A 25,463-nucleotide genomic window follows, 5' to 3' on the forward strand; every position below is an offset into this window, starting at 1 on the left:
GGTGTCGGCGGCGGTGTTGTTGTGGGTGGTGGTTGTGCGTGGGGTGTCCCCCCAACCCTCCCCAGCGGAGCGGGGAGCGGAGCCGCGGGGATCCCGCCGGGGCAGCCCCGTCCCCGCGCGGGGGGACGGCGGAGCTGTTGTTGTTTTGTAATAGGATTGTCTGGGTCGCGCCCCCCCCTTCCCCTCCCTCCGCGGCCCTCCCAGTTTTTGTGTCTCTGTGTGTGTGCGTGTGTGCGGTGTTTGAAAATGGAGGTTGAAGATGCCGACTGCCAGCCCCGATGTGCCTCGTGTTTGCGGCTCCTGTGCACGATGTATCACCGCAGCCAGCGCTGAGGGGAGACGGCGGCGCCCCCCGCCCGCCGCCCCGAGCCCGCCCCGCCGCCCCGGAGACAGCGTCGCCCCGGGGCTTCCATGCCTTGTTGTTGTTGCCGTTAATACATCGTGAATATCTGTGTATTTTTGGTGTGGTTGCTCCGGAAGATCAACACCCAGGGACCTCAACAACCCTCCGGTTTGCCGCTCCGAAGGGTCTTGTGCTTTTTTGTTGTTTTTTTTTTTCTCCTTCATTTCTTGAGGCAACGTGGATTTATTTACCCTGCCCCGCTTCTCCTCCGCCGCTCGTTATTTTTAGAGGACGGGGAGAGGAAAGAGAACAATTTTGGACTTCTTTTTGCTTTGTTTTGTTTTCGGAAAGGGGGATTTTGTCCAATTAAAGAAAGAGGAATGAAGTCTGGCGCTGGAGGAGAGTCCCTCGCCGTCGTCTGGGGGTTCCTGCTCGTCTTCGCCGCACTTTGTCTGTGGCCAACAAATGGGGAAAGTGAGTACAGTGCGTGCCGGGGGGGTGCGGCGAGGGACCCCGCGGTGAGGGAGCCCCCGAGTGAGGGGCTGCCGGGGAGGGGGCGAGGGCGGCGGCTGCCTCTGTGTGTTTGGGGGGGCGTGAGGGGGTCCCTGTGTTCGTGTCTGTGTGGGGGGGGGCTCCTTGTGTGTGTGTGTGTGTCCCTCTGTGAATGTGCGTGTGTGAGTGTTTATGTGGGCGTTGTGCGTGTGTGTGAGGGGGGGTCCCTGTATGAATGTGTGTGATGGGGGGGATCCCTGCGTGTGGATGCGTGAGGGGCTCCCTGTGTTTGGGGGTGTGTGTGAGGGGCTCCCTGTGTGTGTGAGGGGGCTGCCGAGGGGGTTCCCCGTGTGTGTGAGGGGTTCCCTGTGTGTGTGAGGGGGTTCCCTGTGCGAGGGGCTCCCTCGCCGTGTGCGTGTGTGTGTGTGAGGGGCTTCCCTGCGTGTCTGGGCTGTGTGCGAGGGGCTCCCTGTTCTTGGGGGGGGGGGGGTGTGAGGGGTCCCTGTTCGTACCGGGGTCCGTGTGAGGCTCTCCCTGCCCGTGGCTGTGAGGGGGGGCTCCCGCCGTTTCCCGCCGCGGCGCCGAGCGGGTCTCGCCCCTGCCCGCGGGGCTCTGCGTGTTTTCCTCCTGTTACGCGTCTGCTCCTCCAGCACATTTACCAAGCCGGGGCTGCGCGTCTCCTTCCCTGCCGTGCCCGCCTTCCTTCCCCGGAGGCGGCGGCCCGGTTGTACCCACGGGTCGGCACCGCCGCAGCCCCGAGCCCGGCGGAGGGGGCCGTGCCCCTCCTCTGTGTCCCCCCCGAGCGCGGGGAAGCGCTCAGGCGCCGCAGCCAGGGCTGCGAGCTGCGTAGTAAACACTCGCAGGCTGGGAAGGACTCCGCTCGCTTTCCCCGCATGGAAGGAGCTTGATCTCTGTCAATATTTAGAGGCTGTATGCAATAACCTGCCGTAGTGAGTGAGGAATTCCTGGAAATGAACGCCTTGCCTTTTATTGCCGCTTTACCGCCGAGGAGGGGTTTCACTCGCTGTGCGCGGGGTGCGGAATTACGGCGGCATCCCGCAATCTAAAGGTCACGAGCTACCGTTCATTAAAAAAAAAATAAAAAAATTAATTCGCACATTGACGCTTTACAGTTTTGCGTAAATAGAAAGGTTTGATGGCTGAACGGGCTGCGATCTTAGGGGTGATGCATTTTCTATGCGGCCGCGTTGCAGCCAGCGCCGAGGTTCGAGCAGCGTGCGAGTCGCTTCCCCGAACACCGGGAGAACGCGGATCGTGGTGCGGGGCCCGGTCCCTCCTGCCGCGGATCCTCAGCCCATCCCCGCGGCCGCCCGGGAGCTGCCAGAGCCCCGACTTTGTTTTTGTGCGTTTCCAACCTGTGATTGTGTTGCAGTGCCCGCCCCTCTCGGGCGCAGGGGGAATCGAGGGGGCAGGGAGGGCTGCGCTGCCATTGATTACACTGCAATCATCGCCGGATTAATCCCGGGGCTGATCGGTTTTCTCCTGGTATGTCGGGCTCACGCTGGATTGAGGATCTCTTGCATGAAATTAGCCTTCCCTTGTTTCCTGGAGTATCTCTGGAGACGGGGAGATGGTAAATGTGCCTTGGAGTCCAACCATTTTAAACAGTGCTCCCTCTCCTTCAGCGTCTGCAGAAGCAGGGATGTTCCTGTACTGCATCCTGATGCTTTAATTTCTTCTGCCGTGTGTTTTTCAATACACTCCTGGGGCTGTTGTGTGCCTCTCCCTTTCAGAAAGATATGCGTTGTTGGAGGGAAGGAACGAAGAGATCAAATTTCTCCATTTTAAGCGTAAAGGGAAAGAATTTAGGAGGCAGGAGGGCTTTTCTAAAAGTAGTGGTTTCAGATTGAAAAGAAAGGGAAGTTCTTTGGATGCACTGACAGTGAGTCTAAGTACACAAAAAAAGATAAGTGAGCAAGAAGCACATAGACAGAGCCTGTAATGCATGTTGAGTATACAATAATTATGTTTTTAAGTCCTTGCAAATTAAGGCCCGGTTTAGGCTTTTGGGCCAGCTAGGGCTGGAGAACTGCAGTCTTCCATGAGTTGAAATTTTTGTCTAGAGCTGTTTTCAAGAGGGAAGATTAATCTTTGAGTTTAAAAACAAAAGCCCCGTGCACTTCTTCAGGGAAGGGCTTACAAAGGATCCAGTAGCGTGGAGAAACAGAACAGGAGGAGGAGGAGATCTGGTGTGTTCTTTCACTGCTAGGATACACATTTAGAATTGTTTCCCTTGTCTTACCTGGTACAAAGTACCTTGAAATAAAAATGCTTACCGAGCTCTGGCAATGAAGTAACACAGGAAGAGTGTCTTAGGATTTCAGGTTCCAGTCCTCTGAAGTTTTTGTGGTTACCACTTACCTAAAATGAACATCCTGAATGAAATATCTTCTGAAGAAGATCCAAGCATTTAAATATGGAAAGATAGGCTGAAAAACTTGTCTTAGCTGAATACTGCCTCTAATCGATTGTCTTTGTAGTTTACAGTTTAATAGCCTTTGTTTTCACGAGTTATTGCTGAAAGAATGTTGCTGTTAGGGGGAAAAATGATCTCCAGAGCAGATGTTTTACATCTCTTCATATTCTTCTCTCTCCCCACAAGAGTGGAAGGAAGATTAATCTTAATTTTTATTTGTTTTTCATATATACTGTGTCATAGCTAAAAGGCACTTCCATTTTCGGTCAAACAAGCAAGGCATTCCTAAATAGGAATACAAAGGAGTTACAACTGGAGGGGAGAGACCCATCCCTTTAATGCTAATTTGTATAGAATGTGTTTGTAGTTATGTGACAGAAACATCTTTAAAATGCAGGTAGCTTCAGTGGAGAGCTTCTGATTCAGAAAAAGTCATTTAAAAATGCTGAGAATTCCCTGAGATTGTGTTAGAACGGCACAAAAGTGGAAATGATAAGACCTTTCATTAAGCTAGAGTTTGTGGCGCTGTACCCGTGTGTTTGATGTGTAAAGCTACAACTGTTGGAGGCTCTTTGATGCTGGGGGTGGGTTTGAGATGAGGCATAAACACGGTGTTTTCTTCCTTTTCTCCCTTGAGCACGATGGGGTTTTGATTTTCAGCCTGCTGTGTATTCACAGAGAGAAGGTCTAGGAGGGAATGGGTTAAACACTTAGAAGGAAAATAATAGTTTTAGGTGTGATAATACTTCAAATTGATGGATATCTTGATGGGTCTGCTCATGTTAGCGCCGAGCTTTTGTTTGTCTATCCAGGCTGGATGTTGTGTTTCGGATAATGAACAGTAGCTCATGCTGATGCTTAATCTCTCTCCCAGGTTGCTTAGTAAAAGCCCTCATGACCTGCTGAGTGGCGGCGTTACACACACCTCGCTTTTGCATCAGCATTTTCCTGTACGACCAGTGGTTAGGGAATGTTGGGAACTGGGAGTTGGATAATTCCTGCTGTAATTGAGTTTGTGAATAGAAAATGCCAAAGCTGGTAAGGAGTTAGCGTCAGGGGGTTCAGCAGAAAGGGGAGAGCAGGGAGTGATGGTGCCTGGAGTCCTGGGGAAGGAGACTGAGCCAGGCAGAACTTGGACATTTTTTTTTTTTTTTGGATTGTGTTGGGTTGGACTTCTGGTTTGCAAACCAGAACTGGAGCAAAGGCTTGTATGAGTCAGAAACTAAAGAGGGTTAGGAAATGGAAGTGACTTAGTTAATATCAGCCAAAATGTGTTGAACGTGAGGGAGCAGAGGGATGAGTGTGGAAAAAAGGTGTGTTGGAAGTTTCAGTGTTGAACCAGCATCAGAGGGAGAAACACTGGGGATTTTTGTGTGTGAAAAGTGAAGGAAATTTAACTTAGTTCATATGTTCTGAGACATGAGGGAAGTAAAGGACTGCAGAGAGCAAGAAGACAGATCAATTAGTTTGACTTCAGCACAACAGAAGACATGATTTATTTTGTTTAATAGGGAAATTGCTCAGATTTGATCAACTACTGTGTTAATTTTTGTGTCAGCTTTTCCCTGATGTGTTGCTCCTCCAAACTAATTCTAGGGTGTAGTTAAAGCACATGCCAGTGATGCTGAAATTGTTTTCATCTTGAAAAATACATACAAAATCTAGTGTTAAAGAGCATCCACGTGATGATTTTTGAGTCTGTCTTCACTGGTAAATAATTAATTTCTATCAGTATGTGTTACCATGGGAAAAGTTGTTTCAAATCCTGTTTAATTTTCTGCTAAACTGGCATTTACTAAGGAGATCTTGGAGGAGAAATTTTTTTAAGCATCTAACATTTAAAATTAAAAACCATTTCAGGGCTGAAACTATTAGCTTTAAAGGATAATTCCAGTTCATGTTTAAATAATGCTTTTTCTCTTCCCCAGTAATTTTTGTTTTCTTTTTACTCTGAGGTAGATTTTACCAGTGATCACTGGAACGATTATCTCAGTGAGAGCAGAAGAGGCAGTTTTGTTAAATGATTAATTATATTGTGTGTGTATTCCATCTGTGTGAATTGTGAGCTACCGCAAACTTCATTGTAGAGAAGTTTGTTTATGGTCTTGAACTTTGAGAGAGAGGGAGAGAGAGAGGCAATAATACATGCAGGAAACCTGTTTTTCTCACAGTGAATGTTAACTTTGTGATCCCACACAGCAAACAACTTATCTAGCTCATCATCTCTAATGGCTCTAAAGTTCATAACTTACAAAATGTGCTGAATTAAGTTAGTGTATTTATCTGAATTGTCTGTAGTTAAATTAATAAACTTCATGAGCATTACTGTACTTGAAAAGCTGATGGCAACTTGCTGAAAAAGTTCCTGAAACTTTGGTTTATGAAATTAAACACATTCTTACTTGGATTTTAGTGTAAAGCTTTCACATTTGGAAATGCTTTCAGATGTTATCAAGTAGCAGCTGGTTTTTATTTATGTGTGAGTGCATACATAGGAATGGGTAAACTGCAGTTTATTATTGAAAACTATTGTGGATGCTAAATTTTTAAAAAAGCTGCAGTTTAAGTAATTGTCTCAGGAGTCTCATAATTAAAGTTGTTGCAGATTTGTAAATTAAATTGCAGTTTTGCAGTTTAATTTGGATCTTCCTGACAGAGCTGAGCTTTTAAGGTTTCTGGGCTGTGGTGCTAATGGAACGTGCTGCTTTTAAGAGTTTGTGTGCAGAAAGACTTTGGGAATGCAGTGATGTGTTTGAAAGGTAGAAATACTGTTTTAGTATTTTGATCTATTTGACATGTATAATTTTTCTATCACTGTAAATTGTATAGACAGCTTCTTTGTGTAGGTTAGTTGGATTAGTTTTTATGATTTATGAAAGCCACTTTAAAAAGAATAGTTTCACTTTTTTTTTTTTTTTTATTGTACAAAAGCAGAACTCAGCAAACAGCAGTTGATGAAGACACATTGGTGGTTGTTAGCCAGCCTGTCTTGTGTGTGGTTTTTTTGGGCTGCTTTTTTTTCCCTCTTAGCCAAGTCATGACAGGTACAATCTGGACTGATTTCTGGAGTACTATATTTGTCTTTTTTTGTGTCCAGAACTGTCTGAGAGAAACTTTGAGGACCGGCAAACGATCAGCAATACACAGTGTTCATTCATATATTTCTGAGCTCTACAAACAGAGCTGTACCGAGTCCTCAAACTCAGGGATAGACTCTGGTTCCTTTAGACAGGACTTGTTGGTTTTGTTCACTAAGTTTGGTAACAGTTTGACTTATTAATTAATTAAGGAGATGCATTCTGGCCAACCCGGGTGTGTTGTGAAGATTTAACTTGCCCTTATCACTGAAAGTTTTGCTTTCTAACATTTGCAAATGCAAAATATGAGCCATTCCCTTAGGATATCTTGCAAGACACCAATTAACTTCTTCAGTGTTGATATCCTCAGGAAGTTGCTGTTGTGGCACAAGATTGTTTAAAATGTGCTGAAAAGCAAAATTGTTGTTTCTTTATTTACAGATTGATTTGCATATGACTCCTAAGCTTTAATGTAACAGAATTTAATTAATTTATTTATTTTGGAATATGCAGACTTGTACATTTCCAGTTAGTATGTTTCTTTCTTGGTAAACTTGATAGTATGAGCAGAAACAAACATCTGCATATTTCAGTGACTTCCCAGACAATTTTTTCAATGACACTGTTGTCTTTGACCTCTCTGAGAAGAGGGCATCTCACACCCCAACAAAGTACTAAGATTATTCCTTCAGAGGACCAAATCCACTGTAAATAATTGGGTAGAATATCAAATGTGCATTTTTGCAGCAGCACAAAGTCATTTTAATAATAACTTAGAGCAGTAATTCCTGTTGTCACTGAAGTGCTGACCGGGTTGGGTTTTACGACTTTGTTTCATTGTTGACTTCAAAAAAAGTGTCCATGATACAAATAAATCTTTTAAAGCAGGAAATAGTCATCCTGCACGTGTATGTGCTTTACCATCATAGTTTATAAATTCGGTGTGTGTGTCCTGCTTTGGTGAGTGCTTGGTTTGTGAAGGTGTTTGGGAGCAGGTCTGGCTGAATGAGTTTGTTTGCTTGTGTTGCCAGCGAGGTGCACGTTGCTGCAATAGCTCTGTGACCGGTCAGGGAATGTTATCTCCAACCCCTTATTGGTGCCATTACGTGCTGTAAAGATAGCTCTGTTTACTTGGAAGTGTAAGCATCAACTGATCAAAACACTTTCTCTTAACAGGTGGGCTTTTTTCTGGAGTTCTTTGTCGAGCATCCCTTCTGGGAGCAGTGTCAGAAAGTGACAACATCAGGCAGATGCAGGAAATATTAAGAGTTTTTAATGACAAAGGCAAACTTTACACGAGTGGTTTTCCCCTGCTGTTGAATTGGTGATGGGTCATTTTTACTGACTGTTTCCAGCAGCTTTGTAGTTTTTTTCCTTTAATATGAGCAATTTGCAAATTATTACACTACTCATTTAAGTGAGCTCCTTGCGAAATATTGTTCAAATAGCAGAGGGTTTGATTGGAGGCAGGAAAGAAGAATTTTTTGAAATTCAGAATGCATGAAATGAATACATGCTGAAGTAGTCAAAGATCCCTTGTACTTTATCAAGGAGCAGTCTGCTTGAATGAAAGGTACTGTACCTGCTGTTAAGTTTATAAACTTGGTTTATACAGATTACTTTTTAAATTATTCATGATGCTACGTTACAAGTATATCTGACAGGTTTAAAATAAATGGCTTGATGGTAAGAGGGAGCATGCATAAATTAGAGCTGGGATAATGTGCTCTTTGAAGTATCTCTCCCATTTGTTACTACTGGAATACAGTAGGTAGCTGCAGCTGAGTGTGTGATTCTCAAGTGAGAGTACATCATTATCTTCAAACTGTGGTGTAGAGGCAGTTCTTACACAAGACAGATGAGACGAAGTGGCAGGGATGACCAAGGTGCTCGCTTTGTTTTTAGTTATAGACACATTTCTGCTGAAACAGGGAGAGCATTCATGGGATGAAAAGTTGTAAGCATAGCAGTTGAAAGGGTCTGCTGGTTGCTGTGTGTTGCTGAGGTTCGGGTGGCATCGCTTTGTTTTGTTTACTCTTCTCTGTTAGCGTTGCTGTGGGTTTGTAAGAGGTGTAGCAATGTGCTTGTGCTTAGTGGGATGGTGTCTGGTTTGCATATGGATCCTGGTACTCAGCTGGAGAAGTCTTCCTGGGATTGTGCACCACGGGAAAAGTTTGCAAGAGCTGAGCCATTGTGTTTGAAGAGCTTTATTGGTGGGGAAAGAGAATTCCAGATCTCTTGGATGCAGAAACAGCTTCCCCAAACATAAATTGACTCAGTGCTGATTTTCCTGATTCTTTAGACAGGCAGCCCATTATATTTGAGAAACAAGCTCTCAAAGGAATTTGTGGGATAGGGGAAAAAGCCCCCATAATGATGTGTGATAGAGCAGCCATAAAAATGATCACAGGTTTTTCTGAAAGTGGAAGGTGTTCTTGTAGGGAGGGATAGTTCAAATGTTAAGCCTTAGTCAAAGGGATACAGCATTTTGGAGAAAACTCTGGTGACAGCTGCCCCTGGAAACTGTCTGTAACCAACTTTCTACAAGGGAATTGGCTTGTGCTTGCAGGGAAGGGCTTTATCCCTGGATCTCGCTGGGCTGGTTTCCTTATTATTTCCATTGGCTTCAGTTTAGAGTCGTCTCCACATTTTGACCTTCTACAAGTAGTACTTTTTCTTCCCTGCTGCTCTTCTCACATCCCCTTGGGTCTGTCTGTGCGAGAGTAGCCTTGAAAGGTTTGAAGAGTGCACTCTGTTCATGTTGGGCAGGGAGTGAGGAACCAGCCCTGCACGGTAGGAATGGACACGTGTTTGCTCAGCTCAGCTGACCTCAGAGTAACACTTGGCTGAAGTGTGAAGAGTTGAAATGGCAGTGGAAATTCCTTGTTTGCCCTGTCCCCATGCTCTGCCAGGGCAGAAATTAGTTTTATTTTGTTCTTTTTTTCCTCTTTTCTGGGATTTTTGATGTGTAGCTAAGTTGTTGCCTTCCTTAGTCAAATTCCATGTGTCCCACTGCTGGGCTTATGTAGCATGGATTGGGTTTTTTTAAGCTTTCAGGTGGTTCTACTTTTCTTTCAGCTGAGAACCAACTTTAGAGAGACTCAGCAGGATGATGACACAAACTTTAGAAGTTCAGAATTCCACTGAATAGAAGGGGGAGCCCACTGGAATATGATAGAGCCCGACTTCCACTACTAGATTAGCTGTTGCTTCTGTCTGGTTGTTCTGCACCCCAGCAGGAGGAAGCAGCTTGTGATGCTGTACTGATTGCAGTTAACATCATCTTTCAGTTCATTGTGGCTGAAGCTTTTGTCCTGTGGTTTGTGAGATGGATGTAAATTTATCAGTCCCTTGCAAATGCTGTGTGTTCTGGGATGTATGGAATGAGTGAATATCCACCTGTAAGTTACTTTTACTCTGTGCACTGCTCCTTTTCCTCAGACCTGAGGGATAGGAGACTGGGAGAACTTGAGGACTAGTGGAATGTATGACCATTTGTATGTATAGGAGGATGCAAAAAGTCAAGGGGTCTGTTGTTAGTCCAGTTGATTGTGCACCTTGGATGTGGAGGTTTATGTTATTAAGTGATGTTGGTATTCCCTGCAGCTATGTCCTTGGTGGAGCTGGAGTCTCTGCAGCTGTCCCTGTAGAAAAGAGTAGCAATGGGGTGTAAGAAAAGCAAGTTTGTTATTTCAGACTTGAGACTTGGCTTGGTTAAAAACTGACTTGAGCCTGCCAGGGTCCTGCCTGGGAGTGACTGTAAGTTTGTTTGTTTATTTTTTGTGTGAGCACTAATAAAATGTTTATATTTTTGTCACACTGGAGTAGGCTGACTACATGGACAAATATTTTAATTGATACTATGTCTCAACAAGAGGCATGACATACATATTGAATGTACAAATTCTGGTGTGAGAGTCTCTTTTAAGATTCAAGCTTAGATATTCTTAGGTGGGTTGTGGTTGTGAAGTGGCCAGTGAAGGAACAAAGGCCCTTCCAAGTCAGTGCAGTTGTCCTGCAGAAATCAGGCACAGAGAAATGCAGTGGAGTGTGTGTGGTGGAGGTTCTGGGCTGCAGCAGAGCATGCATGAAACACACATCTGTTTGTACACGGGCTGTGCAGCTCTTTGGGTAGTTCATTGTTTAAATAAACATGTTGCATTAGCTGTGAGGCTTCAGTGCCAAATGCCCACTGATGAGATGTATGAGGGTTTTGTTGTTCCCAAGCCACAGTGAGGAACACAACAGCTTTATAATTGAGCACGTTTGAGGAAGATTTCGAAAAAAAATTTGGGGTGGTCGCAATCAGCACTTTAAAAGCAACAGCTTTAGAGCAACTCCACTGCAACACAGTGCAGCCCATGGAAAAACACTGTCATCTTAACAGATGCAGTGTTATTTTGGAGATTCCACTGTATAAATACATGGACTGTGGTTAAATTGTGATGGCAGCAGATGCAATCTCAGTTCTCAATTCTTTCATCTCTTTAATATTTAAAAATACCTCACAAAGTGAAAAAAACCTAACCGACATCAAGGCTGAAAATATTCCTTCTGTAAATCGCTGGGGCTGTACCTTTTGGGCTCGATACCATTTTGGGTACATCACTGTGGATGAGACTTGGGGAGAGTAAAAGCTCATCTCTTTGAGAGAGCTGCAAATGCTGCTACTCACGACTTATTGTACCATTTGCATATGAATGGAATTATTCATCTCTACTTAAGAAATGTCAGCGAGATTGAAGTCAGAGTTGGTTAACCTGGCAAAAAGATATTTCCAGTATTTTTCATGAAAGAAAGTGATAATATGTAGACAAGAATTACACATTCCACTGGCTAAGCCAACACTGTCTAAGGATTTTCTTGGTGTCTTTGTAGTTAATAGCAGTGACTTTATTTTTAAATTTGCCTGTGATACATGGCAATGTTGAGGAGCAAGAGAGTTGGAATGTGGGAATCAGATGCTGTATCATAATGCTGCACAGTTGTGTTCACATTTGTTTTTCTTTCCAGATTTGATTTTATTTAAATCCTGATTTGAAAAGTATAAATTCAGAGGAAGGGTCTTCTTTTTAACGGAGAGCAAATATAGTGTAGCAAGAAGTTGTTAATGGTGCATTCACCTTTATCCATCCACTAGTTGGATTGAAAAGCCTCAAGTTAAATACTGTAATTTTAAATACTGGATTTTAAAAGAAACCAGATAATTTGTGTGAGCATTGGTAGTCATGCATGCTAAAATAGGGAGTGATCACATCTCGTGCTTCAGGAGCTGCCAGTATTGAAGGGTTGGGAAGAAATTGTATTCCTCCTCCGGGTGTCTGTATTTCCCTCCCCATTTGTAAAACACAGAAAGTGCAGTCCTTGGGGGGTGGTTAAAGGCTTTGTTTCTGCAGCAGGGACGTGACTTGGGATGCTCGTGTGGCTCTGTCATCCAGGTGACAGCACTTGCACTGGGAAGCTGCTCCTTGCCAGGCGTTCGATGACTGTACTCTGAACAGAAGTGTGAGGATGGGGGTGTTGGCATCAGCTGACTGATAAGGAGATAGTATATTACACTAAAAATACACCCAGATCTTCACAGGCAACTGTGAATATTACCTGTGTCATGTGCAGCAAGAATGAAACAAAAGTTGAGGTGGGTTGAGCGTGGCTTGGCCTCACTGGGATGCTCTGTTCATTCCGTGGGATTTCTCTTCCTTCTTCAGGAGCAGCTGCTCACAGAAGTGTGCAGCTATTCAGTGTTTCTTGCTTGTTGCACATGTGGCCACAGCCCTTGTTCACTGCAGGATCAGAGCACTGCTCTGAGCTCAGCATGGCTTGAGTTTGTGTTTAATGCCCTTGCTGCTCCCGGAGCTGCTGACATGGGAAGAGGTGAATCCTGCCAGTGAGGACAAGGGGAGAGCAGAGGGGCTGAGGATGTAACTCGTGTCATGTTTACTGATTTTTGCAGGGGGAGGGAGGGATGCTCCATTTAGGGTGTGTGCACACCCTGGTTGGGTGCATTCCCCTCTGTTCTCATGGAAGCACACTGTGAGAGGCCAAGGGATTGTGTGGCTTTGCAACCTTCTGGTGAAAATGTGAATTTTGGTCCAATTTGTCCTTCCAAGTTTATTTTTTCCTTAGTATGAAGGCTGCAGAGCACTACTAGTATGTATTATTTCTTCTTTTATTGAGATGAAATAAATGGTTTTCATAGTGACTTATAACAGCAAGCAGGAAAAGCTTGCTCTGAATGCAGTTTTAATCTCATTTTGCATATTTTTAGTTGGATTTTTTTTTAATGACTGACAGCTGTTAGAACTCTGATTCACAAACAACCATTTTTGAAAGTACAGACCTTTTTGCTAGTGAATAGCAATGTGTTTCTACAAATTCATGTAAATAATTAGATGCCTTGGATGCATTGGCTCAGATCCTTAATTTTCACATTTTTAAGTGACAAAATGGCAAATGATGTATTTTCTGGTAGATTACTTCTCATTTGTGTTATTTTTTTATTTGGATGGAAAATGGAATTTTAATTGAAATGCAGAAGATCTGGGTTTTGAGACTTAATTAAAACTCCAAGTGTGAAGGAGAGGCATGATTAAAAAAAAATAAACAGAAAAAATAGTTTGTCATTGTTCCTCAAAAGTTTAGAGTTCATAGATCTTGCCCACAAGACTGGCTGTTTCACAGGTTTCTATGCAGGAGTCCTTTTTAATTTGGGATTAAGGGCTTGTTGAACTGAGGCATTGGACTAAACTGAAATGAGGCACTGCTGAAATAGCTGTTGAAGGTAAAAGCTCTCTGAGCATTTCATCAAAGAGTGGCTCCAAGAGAGCGCTGAACAGCAAATTCACCAGTCCCAACTTTTTTTTGGTGTAAATTATATGCTTACTATTTTTATTTTATCTAAATTACAGTAGGCATTTGCCCTAATATATGCTGTTACAATTTCATGTTAGATTTGTAATTAAGTTTATTTTTAGAAGAATGCATTTAAGTGGTTTATATAAAATGATTTTCTATTTTTGTAAATGAAATAATTGTTTTTTATTGACTTTCGATTTCATGCAAATGTGGTGGTTTTTTTTTTTTGGCTTGAAGGTTGTGTAAGCAGGAAGAAATTAATGATTTGAGAGTATTTTCATAATACAAAGAATAGAAGATTCATTGTCAGTAGCTGGGGACCCTGAGAGGCAGAGTTAACTCCTTTTAGACATGTTCAAATTCAGCAATGGATGGATGGATGTTAGAGGGTGTGGTACACTTGGTTTATTTAATAAATTTTCCTATTGATTATTTTTCCTGGTTGAGTTGAGAAAGAAAAATTGTGACTGCATTTGGGATCTGACGCAAAATGGTCAGAATGTCGCAATCCCGAAAATGTCGCAATCCGGGGCAAATCTGATGGACAAGTGAGTGTTAATTGTGAGGGAGCCAGATTTGCTATTTTTAATTTGGCCTCGCTATCACGTCTCTTCACAGATGAATTCGAAGGCTACAGGGAGTTGAATGATGAGTCACCATTGAGTTAGTAAAATCACAATTGATCTCCATTTCCTGTTGATTCCAAAATTACTGAAGTGTGAAAGCCGAGAGTGACTGATCACTTCTTGGAGGGGAGTTTGAGGGTGGAATGTGGAAGTGACTCTCTCTGAAGTAACTCAACGCTGCCCTGGGTGTCAGGACAGGGATGTGTGCAGTGAGAACAGGTGTGTGTGTGATGGTCTGGCCGGCTGAGTTACCTCCAAGGAATGATAATCCACACACTAAAATGCGCTCACCCCGCAGCAAGGTGGGGGGAAGAGGTGTCTGAAGTGGCTAAGGATAGAAGCTGAAGATTAAAGTTTTCATTTTTCTCCTCAGTACTGGAGTTCTGTGTTTCTGTTGCTTGCCTCAGACCATTCTCTGCTGAAATCCCAGCGCTCTTTGCTCTGCACAGTGGCAGGGGCAGCAGTGGGGTGGGACACAGAACATTTTGTGTGTCTGTTGTTGTTTTCAGTTACCTTTTGATGAATGGCAAATTATCTGTCATTCTGCAGCTTTGTTCTTTTCTTGTGATGGAAATGCTCTTTTGACAGATACTAATTAGAAACACTGTGGTAAATTGCAGGTAAGATTTAAAATTTCTTTTTTTCCTTCCTAGGAAACTAACTTACTGTTAGCAAAACCTTTTTTTTTTTTTTTTTTTTGTTAGGAACTATTAAGTCACATTACTAGACTCTGCCCACGTTGCATATGTGAGAGTAAATTCTGCTGAAAGGGGATTCGTTGGAAGAAATTAAAGGGAGGATGTACACTGCTATGAGTTATACTGGAAGCAAGCTATAAAGAAACCTTGAAGTATCACTTCAGGAAGAGAGAACTTAGTTTAGTTCCCTGGAGGACTAAGAGGAGGTGGGAGGATGCTCATCTGCTGCATCCCTCACAAAATTCTGATTTTAAAGAATTTTTCTGAAGAGGTATTCTCAAAGGGGAAGTAACAACCTCGGCCTAACAACTTCCCAGATGGTCTTTGAACCACTGAAACTTGTCCTGGCTGTACGCTCTGATATACAGTGTTAAAACAGAAATAAAGAACCAAGAGAAGAAATACATATTTTCATTGCACATACAAGTTTTCCCCAATGTTGTCATAATTAGGATTGTAGAAAACTGGGAATGGGGGGAAAAGAGATGGCTGATCCTGCTGTCTGAAAGCTCAGTTTTTGAATTTGTAAACAAAACAGGGAAAAAAAAAATCCTGCCGGCTTCCTGACAGGCAGGGTGTGTGGTTTTCAGTCAGAGGAGCTGATTCAGTTGGTCTGGCTTTTGCGAGGGAACAACGAGAGGAATAAATTGCTCTGAGAGGGTGTAAAGAACTTTCCTTTCCTCTAGAAAAAGTTGAGCAAACATGGAGCACTGAGTTGCATGGTTGAAATTTGGTGAGGCGTGGAAAGGACACTGGTTTTCAGCAAAGTATGATGTTTGTTCAGGGTGTTGTGAATTCAGGAGTAAGAGTTGCCACACTTTAAAGACACCTCTCAGTCATACTGAGGTTTAAGGGAGCTGCAAGAAGTTTTATGAGGAGCGATCTTGGCAGTTCTCAATGCTGTTGCTTGCAGAGAATCTTCAAATACTTACAAGCACACCTTGATACCTTATATCTTGTCTTGTAGGATCTCTGTTGATGTGCCCCACTACAAGAGCACTTTGTTAAGACCAATTAGATGTATAATATTTTTATAATACTTGTGTTTTGAAAAAATCAATATGACCAGTTTCCCTTTGAAATGACAAGAAGCCTGTTGTGCTGACAGAGTAGAACACACTAGGAAGTGGTGCTTTGTATCCTCTCAAGAGTAATGTGCTCTTGTTTTCTCTTAATCAGCAGGATGTTCTCCTGTATGTCAGATGTCTTAGTTGTTTTTGTGATCTCTATCAGAGAAGAGTGAGGGGGAAAATGTCAGAGGAACAGAACAGGTTTAAAAGCTTTATAACAGAGAAAGCCTGCAGCCCTGCATTTCTGTTTAAGTAAAAGTGGTAATCACCACCTTAGGGTTGGACACTTCGTGTTTATGTTTGTGCTTCAAACAATAAATAAAAGAACAACTTGCCCTTCAGAAGAACATAATGTGTAGCCTTTTGAAATACTCTGGAGCATAAGGGATATAATTAACCCTTTTCCCTTTAGCGTGGTTGTGTTTCAGAAGCAAGATGTCTAACACATCTGAAATTGCTTATTTGCCAGTTCACTGAAGTAAGGATTTTTCAAGTTGATTGTCTGAAAATCTGACCTCTTCTTCCTCCCTCCATTGCCTTCCCCTCCTTCCCTATTTTCTGAGCTGTAGTTTCCAAATTTGTAATAGCTCTAGTAGTGGTTGCCTTTTTTTTTTTTTAATTTTTTAACTTAAAAGTAACCATTGAGAAGGAAAGCTTATTTCCCATCACTCTTGCTCAAGGCTACAGAGAATAGATCTTGGAAGTTCAGTTCACTTGTCCAGGCTTTTCAGAGGAATTTTTAAGAGATGCTTTTGATGCAGTGAAGGAAGGGCAGAGACTTGAAAGGCCTGACAGCACAACCAGGATTTGGTTCAATGCATGAACGAAACCTCTTCCTGTGATCCTTGAATATTTTGCTTTACTGATCAGGTGTTGGGTAGCACAAATCAATTCTGAACTGCTCCCTCAGATAGTTTTGGTCTGAACTGTTCCCTCAGATGGTTTTGGTATGATTCAGTGAAAATAAGCTGAAAAGAGACAGAACCTGAAATGCTTCCAACTCTTTTTTCCCATCTTGACTCTCCTTGAAGTATGTGAATTAGTGTGAGAAAGTGTCTGTAGCTCCCACCGGGTCAAATAGAGGTTGAGATAAAAATACTCATCTCTGTATGTATTGTAATATTGATCGTCATGTGGTAAATAATTCCTTGGCAGCAGGATCGCCAAGTCTGATGTTTTACACTTCATTTGTAAGTTCTGGTGCAGTCTTGCTTCTGGCTCTGTGCTGAGACCTGCTTTTTGTTCTTTGATGGATATCTGCTTCATTACTTCATTTTGACCAGCCTTTTCTTTCTGATAAACCATCATCCTTTGGATTGGTTTAGCTGCCTGGAGCTCACTGGGTCTGTTAGTCACAGCTACTCTCTTTTTGTTGTGACATTTTAATAAATTAACAGTCTCCATGAGGACCCATTCCTGTTTCTCACCTCTCCTGGCATGGGTGTGCACCAATTCACACCGAAACAATGATTGCTTCCCCGTCCCTTTCTCGGAATGTCATTGTTTTTATCTGTTCCATTGTACACATCTTTACATAGTGTTACCCGACACAGCCATTCCTTTCACTTGGGGACCTCCTTCTTTGGGCGCTCATGGTTTCTGGGGAGGACTCGGAAGTTTTCTGTGAAAGGCAGAGTGGCCCTCACAGATCTGGGGGTGGTTCCGAATTCAGGACTTTGTGTCCTAAATTGCTGGTTAACTGTGGAGGCAATAAGGAGACCGAGTCCTGCTTTCTGCCTCTGAAGCTGAATGAAGCTGGCATGTGGTAAAGCAAAGCACTGTCGGCTCAGATGTGTTTTCTTAACATGGAACCAACCAGCCTTGCACAAATACCGTGGTTTTCTTTCACAACAGCGGAGCGAGGCCGGCGGAGCTGTCAGACGGGTGAGGCGAGGCCGAGGGCTGTCCATCACCTCTGCTCCCGCACCAGTTCACCTTCAGGCTGGCAGCTGGAAAGGAGGGGGTGTTCCTGTCCAAATCCTTTTTACCTGTGCTTTTTCCCCGCTTCTTTTACTTTATGTTTTTCTTTCTCTAGCTTGATTTAAAGCTTTGTGTTTGGACGTGCATGTGGCACGGTTACCCAGTGCGGTTGTGCCACCGATCACCCGCCCTGGCAGCTCAGCTTGTGTTGGCAGGAGCTGTTTGGCTCATGTTGTTTGGGCAGGCAAGTCATAACTACGGGCAGAAGAACGCTTTTTTTTGGGGGTGGCTGTAGTGGCACAGTGGAGATTAGATTCTTCTTCTGTCTCCCAGATTGGCAGCTGGTTTTGCTGTTGATGATGGTGGGGAAGGATGTGGGGTGCTATAATTAGTTGTGGGATTTCAGAGCTTGGAGAAACCTTCCTTGTTTCTGAAGGAAACAGTCTCACCAAAACTTTTTTGAACGTAGTCTGGGTCCAGAGAGAGGTTTGATGCAACCCTGTAGCCTAATTCTAAAGTCTTGTGAGCAGCTTCTCCCCGTGTGTCAGTTTCCTTCTCATCAGGAAATGTTCAGAATTATTTTTTTGAGTGGTCCCTCTGTTTGAGAGACAGCAGCTATTGAGATCAGTTAATACTTTCTTGTCTGTCTTGCAGAATGTTAAGTGTCTATATTGTTATCATGATAAAAGGGTTTCTGAATGCAATGAAACTAAAGAATATGTCACTTAGGTTTATATATTTAGGAGTGTATTACACTCCACAGGGTTCATGTGGTTTCTCTTGCTTCCCTTTGTCTAGTTCCTCCTTTTATCTGTTGCAGTGGATAAAGTTCACTGTTTAATTTTTAATCTAAGTTCTCTAAGGAAAGATTTCTTATCATAGGTTAATTATAAATGTATTTTCTGTAATAACTTAAATATTAAGTAGTACATTTGTTAATACTTTGCTGAAGAAATGCACGTGCTCATTAAGGTTCCAGGTGTTCTAGTGCTAAATCACCTTTTTACAGCAGTTGCCCACTCCACAGTTCCTCTAGGGAGGATATCTTTAATTCCATCAACCAGGTCATGGCAGTTAAGTTCTATTGCAGTTTAGAAAATTTGAGTCTAAAAACGTCTAGTGTGTCATTTCCCCCCTGCCTGAGATGAAAATTGATTTTTTGAGAGGATGAAATCCTTTAAGATGGTGATCTTTCCAAATATTGTGCATTTCAAGAATCAGTTAGGTTAAACCTAGAAAAGCATGTTTAGATCCACTTTTTCCTAGTGAATCCAACAAGCTAACTTTAAAGATGACTTTAAAGTTGTGTGCCTTAGATAAAAATCTCCTTATGTGTACATCCCTCTGTAGATATCCACTATAAAAACAAAGCAAAACTTTCACTTGGTTGTTTTTCTCTCCTTGATGCTACCCATATTTTCGCACTCAAATTTCTTCTAATTTCTTACGTTATCTTCTTCTTCATGACCTGAACAAATACTGAAATAATACCAGGGGGCTGGCTACAGTCAAGTGTTTGTTCTTCATTTACGCCTTTAGGTAGGAGAGGGTTGTATATACAAGGAAAAGGGTAGAAACAGTGACGAAGACTGAGCTCTTCATCTTGGTCTTGCCTTGATTTACCTCCTGGAATAAATCTGTGCTGCTGCAGAGCCCAGTGAGGGGAGGTTCCTAAAGCTGGGAGTGTCTAGAGCAGCATCCAGGTTTGATATTGCTGCTTGGTTTGTCCTAGTCCCATCTCTTGTAACTTCCTGCACCTCTTCCCCCCAAAGTTGCAACACAATTCTTGCAAAACTCTTCCCCCGAGTTTTGGCTGAGCAGGGGAGTGGAGTAAGTAATCCCTGATGAGGAGCTGCTGAATGAAAGGTGCCATGGATTTATTTGTCTCACCATGTTGGACCCACTGCTTTCTCATGGGGCAATTTGTTAGAAATGCATCAGGGTAACCTGTTGCACCTCAGGCTCTCCAGAAGCACCTGCCAGAGGGTGAATAGTAATTCTCCTGCTTGCTCTGCCATTCCAGTGCTCTTCTGATAAAAGTGGATATGGTGACGGGAGTTGCAGTTGCCAAGCAATAGAACTCAGCAGAGCCTGGCTGGTTTAATACCTGAACTCTTCTGCTCACCAGAATTGCAGCATCGTGCATCACCCACAGTGCTTCTAGGCAGTGTCTAAAAACTGTATAAGGTTGGAAATCCAATGTCTTGGGCAGTATGTAAGTGTAAAATAGACACTGTGGGCTGAAATGTCACTTTGAATCTAAGTGTGGAAGGCAGCTGGAAATAAACCATTGGCTCTTCTTTTTTTTATCGAGTTGTATATATTTAGATTATTTTACTTCTTATTTTTACTGTTTTACAGTAAGGGTCAATCAATTGCTGATGAGAACATCTGCATAGATACGTTGAAAATCCTGCTTAGATACGTTGAAATTTGTATACTCAAGCTTTCCTTGTATTTTCAGAGAAATTAAACTCCTGGAGTTCCAGTGGTTGACTGTGCCTAAAGAACTCTGGTTTCCCGTGCTTAACCCTGTTTATCTAGTAGCTTCTCATCTGTGTGCATTAAGGATGTTTTGTTTGAGGAGAGACTCACCTTGAGTGGTATCACAGAGGTGTTTGGTTCTCTTTTTCCGTGGTTATTGTGCAGTGATGCCTCTGAGACATTAAATACCGTGTGAATGCTGCCCTTGTGGTACAAAGGACACTTCCCTTGGTTGGGCTGTGTTTGTGATACTAAAAGCAAGCAGAAGCATCCAATTCACCAGAAAAGTGAGTTCAGGTAAGAACTCCTGGGATAGCTACTTTGGTTTGCATTTGCCTTAAATTGTGTTCTGGTGCAAGTGTTTTTGGTTGATAAGGCCTGAACTACGTTACTTTGTGTCTGGCGCCAGCCCACATGTTTTACCTTGTATTTGGAGAGGAAGGTTCTTTTTTCAATCTAGTTAGCTCATGGCTGGAAAGCCCCACAGCACCTGCATATATGTAATTTAATACCTTTAAAGCCCTTTTTGGGGATTGCAAGTTGGTCATATTTTAACTGCCTTGAGAAAGCAGGTTACAGCATGACCTATGTGATTTTTGAGCTGTGTAGCTGCCATGTGAAGGGAGGGGTGGGAGAGCTCCCTGTTCTGTTAAATGAAGTTTGATAGCATTAACTTTTTCTTCTGTTCACTTAGATCATAATTTTTTTTTAGCATCATGTTAAATTTCTGTTTTGGTGGAAATATGGGACTAATGGAAGTCTTGGTTCAGTTTGTTAAAACAGAAACATTGCTGTGGAAGACCAGAGAATGTGAGATTTCTGTGTTTGATTGCTTAAGAGCTGGTTAGCACAGCATAGTAGGGCTCTGTGTTGCATATTGTTAAGAGTAATTGCATCAGACTTGTAATTTTTGTGTGGATCTATGACTCACTGTTAAATCCTTTGCTGACCATTATGGATGCAATTGTATGTTATGATACTGTTTTGTCAGTTGGGTTCTAATGAAGCCTGAATGATCTGGCCTGATTAGCCAGACATTTTTTGAAAATAATAATACTAAAAAAAATCCCCAAAAGCTTTTAAAGAGTGACAGCTTTCCTAGATTACTGCAGGGTGGCAGGCAGCTAGGAGCATGGTAAAGTCTTCCTAAATGGGAGTTGCTGAGCCCAGCCACATGATGAATTTTCATCCTGGAAGAATTTGGCTGCTTATCCCAGCTACCTAAGTGTATATCCCATAGGTTTCTGTCAGCCAGTTGCTGAGTCACTTGGATGTGCAGACAACTGTTTTAAAAACAAATAAATAAAATCATGCACGCAACTATTTTTTTTTTTAAGGTGGAAAGAACAGTCCCCAGGAGAGACAATTTTTGCTAAGCTCTATTGTCATCACAGATTGTGAAACATAAATTCAGTGTTATAAACAGCTTGTAATTTCAGTCTTCCATTTTTGCTTTAGCAGGCATTAGACTGAAGCTGCTGGCATTGGGTTTAAACATTATTAGCACCATTAAAAATGTTTTACTCTCACAGTTATTGATCATAACGTGCCACCTACTCACTTGTATGTTACATATTTTGTGTAGAATGGCACATGCTCATTTTGTGGTGCTGTCAGGGAAGTTACAGTGTGGGATAAGAAAAAGTGCAGAGGTTTGAAGTCTGTCTCCTGTGAGGAGGGGCTCATCTTTAGTGATTTAGGCATTACCTCCTTTCTTCTGCAGTTTTTCTTTGTTGTTTGAGTTTTCTCACAAACTGGACCAGGCTGTTACTCTGCAGTGTTGCAGGGGATGATGCTGAAGTTGCATTTAACTGGTGCTTCTGACAGCTTTCCCTTGCCTATAAATGCACCGCAGAAGCTTGCCAGAGGTTAGAGTATTCAGCTCCAGCCACGGTAAGGTTCAGACAATTACTTTCAGTGTTTGACACCTACGAGGCGTTAATGGGTGAGGAATTTGCTGGTGAGGTTCATCTTCGAGTAAGCTGTTCTTCTTCTTTGGCAGAGACCCTTACAGGCATTGCCCATAACATGGGCACTACACATCAGGGTTAAAAATTTGCTGCTTCTTTTCCTGGCTTTGCTGGCTGGGGGTTCTGGGTTGGATGTTATCCTCCCTCCATTCCTGCCCTGTGCACCCACGAGGATGAGCAGGAATCCATGCCAGCCGAGCCACTGATGTGCTATTTCAGCAGCAGGGGGTAATGGATGTGGCTTCACAGGAACCCCCGAGGGATGTGGTGTATCAGAGCTGTCTTGGTCAGAGGGGATTAATTTGGGGATGACTTGTCATGAGGATGCTTTCACGTGAGCTGGGCTAATTCTAGACCTCCTTGCTCTGGTGAGCTGTGTAGAGAAGGCATCAATCAGTGTTATTAAAGGGATTCGGTTCATTTTATTGGCTCCATTTTTGCTAAGCTGCTGTTCCTGTTGATATTCAAAGTAAAATGTTGGCAGCGCGAAAGCAATCGAGTTGAGGGACAAAAACGTTTTTTATGCTGAAATTTTATTTGTGTAAACTTATGGGGAAGTTGGAGGAAGTTCATGGAAAGCAATAATGCCAGAGATATCTTTAGCCAATGACAGCTGAAAATTGCAAGAGCAAAAAGGCAGAGACAGTTTTAGTTTGTGATGTGGGTTGTAGCACTTTTGTGTGTTATTTTTGTGAATGTTTTGTTCTGGTCAGCGTGGTAACACAGTGACCTTTGGATTTGGAATATATAGTTAGTAGAGTGGCAGAAGAGAAAATTAAAGTAGGATGTGTGTATTTTTCTAAGGACTGTGGGAGACAAGGAAAATGTATGTGGAGAAGGGGAATCTAGTTGCCTTTTAAAAGTATGTGCACTAAATTTGATTGGCCTCTTATGACACCACTTTTTCCTTCCAAATCTGGGTGAAAATAATTCTCTAAAAGGTTGATAGGAGTGATGAGTAGCATGAGGTAAATTAATGATAATATACTATGTTTCTCAGAAATTACAAGCTACATTGCAATATAATCTCCAGTCCCGTGAGTGTTTTGAAGATCATAGTGGTCTGGCTTTGTCCTTCAAAGCTTAACTTGTAATTAAATGAAAAAAAAACCAAAAACCCAAGCCCTCCTTCTTGGCCTTAGATATGTTGTGAAGAATGTTCTCAGGACTTATATTCAAGTGGAAACAGTGGGGTTTTGTTTGGGTTGGAGTATTCCCTTTCATGTTTTGAAAGCCAAAGATGGCAGTGTTGTCCTAGTGCTGGAAATACAGAAGTTGAAATTCAATTATGGTCTTGCTTAGCAAAATCTAAAATGATTGACATTTTCTGGGTCGTGGGGTGCCTTTTATCTCTCCCCTTCCCACCCTGAGAGATGTAGCTTCATAAAATCTTGGTAAATGTAAAGAGGTTCATGTAGCATATTCAATGAAGAGAAATAGTTCAGTGGGTAGGGAAGCAGCTTGAATAGTGATGTAGATTTAGTTCCCTCCTTGTTACTGGTTCTGACATCCCAAGAGGTAACACAGAAGCTGGCTTCCCTGGGAAGAGATCTAGTGATTGATGTGACACATACAGGATAGGTGAGCTTAGAGAGTACAGAAATTTTGTGGGAGGTTGTGTAAGTACATTAAAGACACTAAAATATATATCTCATTCATAGTGTCACTATGGAGGCAAAACCAAGAGCTCAGTGGGTGGTGGAATCCTGTGTTAATGTAAAGTGTCATAAGCAATCTCTCCAACCACTGATTTCTGTGAACTCCACATTTAATTTCTTCTTTGCAGAGTATGCAATTAAAGAATCCTGAGACTTCAGTAGTAATTTTTTTTTTCCTTACGTCTGCAAATGGTGCAACTGTACTGAAACTTTTCATGGGCTCGAAGGGAAATTGTGGTTGCTAAGCTGTTCCTTCTCAGACATCTGAGCTTTGCCTTCCATGCCATTGAAACTACTGCAACAAAGAAGGTTTAGACCCAGGCCATGGGCTGCAGTGACTCTCTGTTCAGTGATGACTGAATAACACTTAAAAGGGTTTTTTTTTTAGGGCTAGATGGTAGTCCTGATGGCTTCCTTAAAACATGCATAATTCCTAGGAGTAAGAATGAAGAGAGATACAAAGATTAAGTTATACTTTCCCCTGTTTATAGTCTGTATGGGCATCACATATTCAGATTATTCCTTCTGTTTTCATTGATGTGTCCTTCTGCTTCTCTTCGGAGCAATTACAGACATGTAGGATAGAGGCCTCTTATAAACCTGATGATTGACTTTATCCTAAGTTCAGCTCCTTTTTCCTAACATGATTCAACCTTTCAGTGTCTTCGAGGAATTGTTTTAGAGCACTAAAGTTTTTTCCAATGTGCTGGACAACCCCTCCATTGAGTTGATCCAGTAGATAGTAAACATGTCAATATGCAGCCCATGATACATTATGCAGATCTAAATCCACTCAGTGCAATAAACATGTTTTGTTGTTGTGAGAGAGGGATGGGAACTCTGGAGATGCTTGCCTGAAAAGGGATGCTGCATGCTGGGAATCTGGGATGAGGGCAGCTGGACTGCAGCCACATTCAGTAGCTGTTTTGGACTCTTTCTTTACAAGGACCTGCCATAGATTAAAACTAAAAAACACATGATGAAAAGGAAGTGGCTCTTTTGGGAATAAATAACAACACTGTTCAGAAGATGTGCTGATCTCCCAGAAAGACCCACAGCTCAGAGCTGACATTACTGAGGGGTGATGTGGTCAGGCCTCTTTCATTAGAGCAGTTTGGGAGAGAGCAATGTTCTGCACTCAGTAACATCAGCTCTCTGCTGACCAGAGAACAGCAGTAGCTGTCTGGGAACGCCGACCTCTCCTTGGAGTGGAGTGTGCTCAGAAAAGCCATTATTGGCAAAGTGAGCTGTGGTGGTGTGAGCAAGCTACTCTCTAAAAGTAGAACCAGCCACAATTGTCTTCTTGTATTAAGCCTTGTGGTTCTTTCTTTGTGTGGGAATTCATCCAGCACTGATGGTAACACACTGTGCTTGTTACCAACTGTGCAGAATTTCAGGGTAGATGAGAAGTTGAGCAACCTCATGTTCTCCCTTAAAAAAAGAACCCTTTGGAACCTTGTGGATCACAGACTTGGCCCTCAGAATGGGTATCACAACTCCTGGACAGGGAAAAAATATGGAATTAAAACAATATCTGCACCCTTAGTGTTTTTTTTCAGCAACCAATATAAAGGTATGATCTTTGTAAAACTGCAACACTGAAGGTATCCTCATTTAAGATTAACTTTGCATCTGTACTGTGAAGTAAAGGAGACAGCTCTAACAGAGGCAAAGTCAGAAGGGGGAAAACAAAGGGAAATCAGAAATCAGGAAATCAGGAAAAAGGTGAGTGTGAGTTGATATCAAGGTTGCTGGTGAGATGCTCATGGCAGGCTGTCTGTCCTCATTCTTGTTTCAGAGATGTAAAGGACTGCTCAGGCTGAAGAAGTCTCT

General features: G+C 42.7%; 1 protein-coding gene across 2 annotated transcripts in view; it reads left to right on the forward strand.

Moving 5' to 3' along the window:
* The first annotated feature begins 691 nt into the window (after positions 1-691).
* IGF1R (insulin like growth factor 1 receptor) overlaps positions 692-25,463 on the forward strand; it is a 166,983-nt gene continuing 142,211 nt past the window's right edge. For both annotated transcript variants that reach the window (XM_058846798.1, XM_058846799.1), the window contains exon 1: positions 692-817. In XM_058846798.1, coding sequence (XP_058702781.1) covers positions 724-817 — 94 coding nt within the window. In that variant the 5' untranslated portion in view covers positions 692-723. The remainder of the gene's footprint in view (positions 818-25,463) is intronic.

The sequence above is a fragment of the Poecile atricapillus genome, chromosome 11 (genome assembly GCF_030490865.1).
Source record: "Poecile atricapillus isolate bPoeAtr1 chromosome 11, bPoeAtr1.hap1, whole genome shotgun sequence".
NCBI lineage: Eukaryota > Metazoa > Chordata > Aves > Passeriformes > Paridae > Poecile > Poecile atricapillus.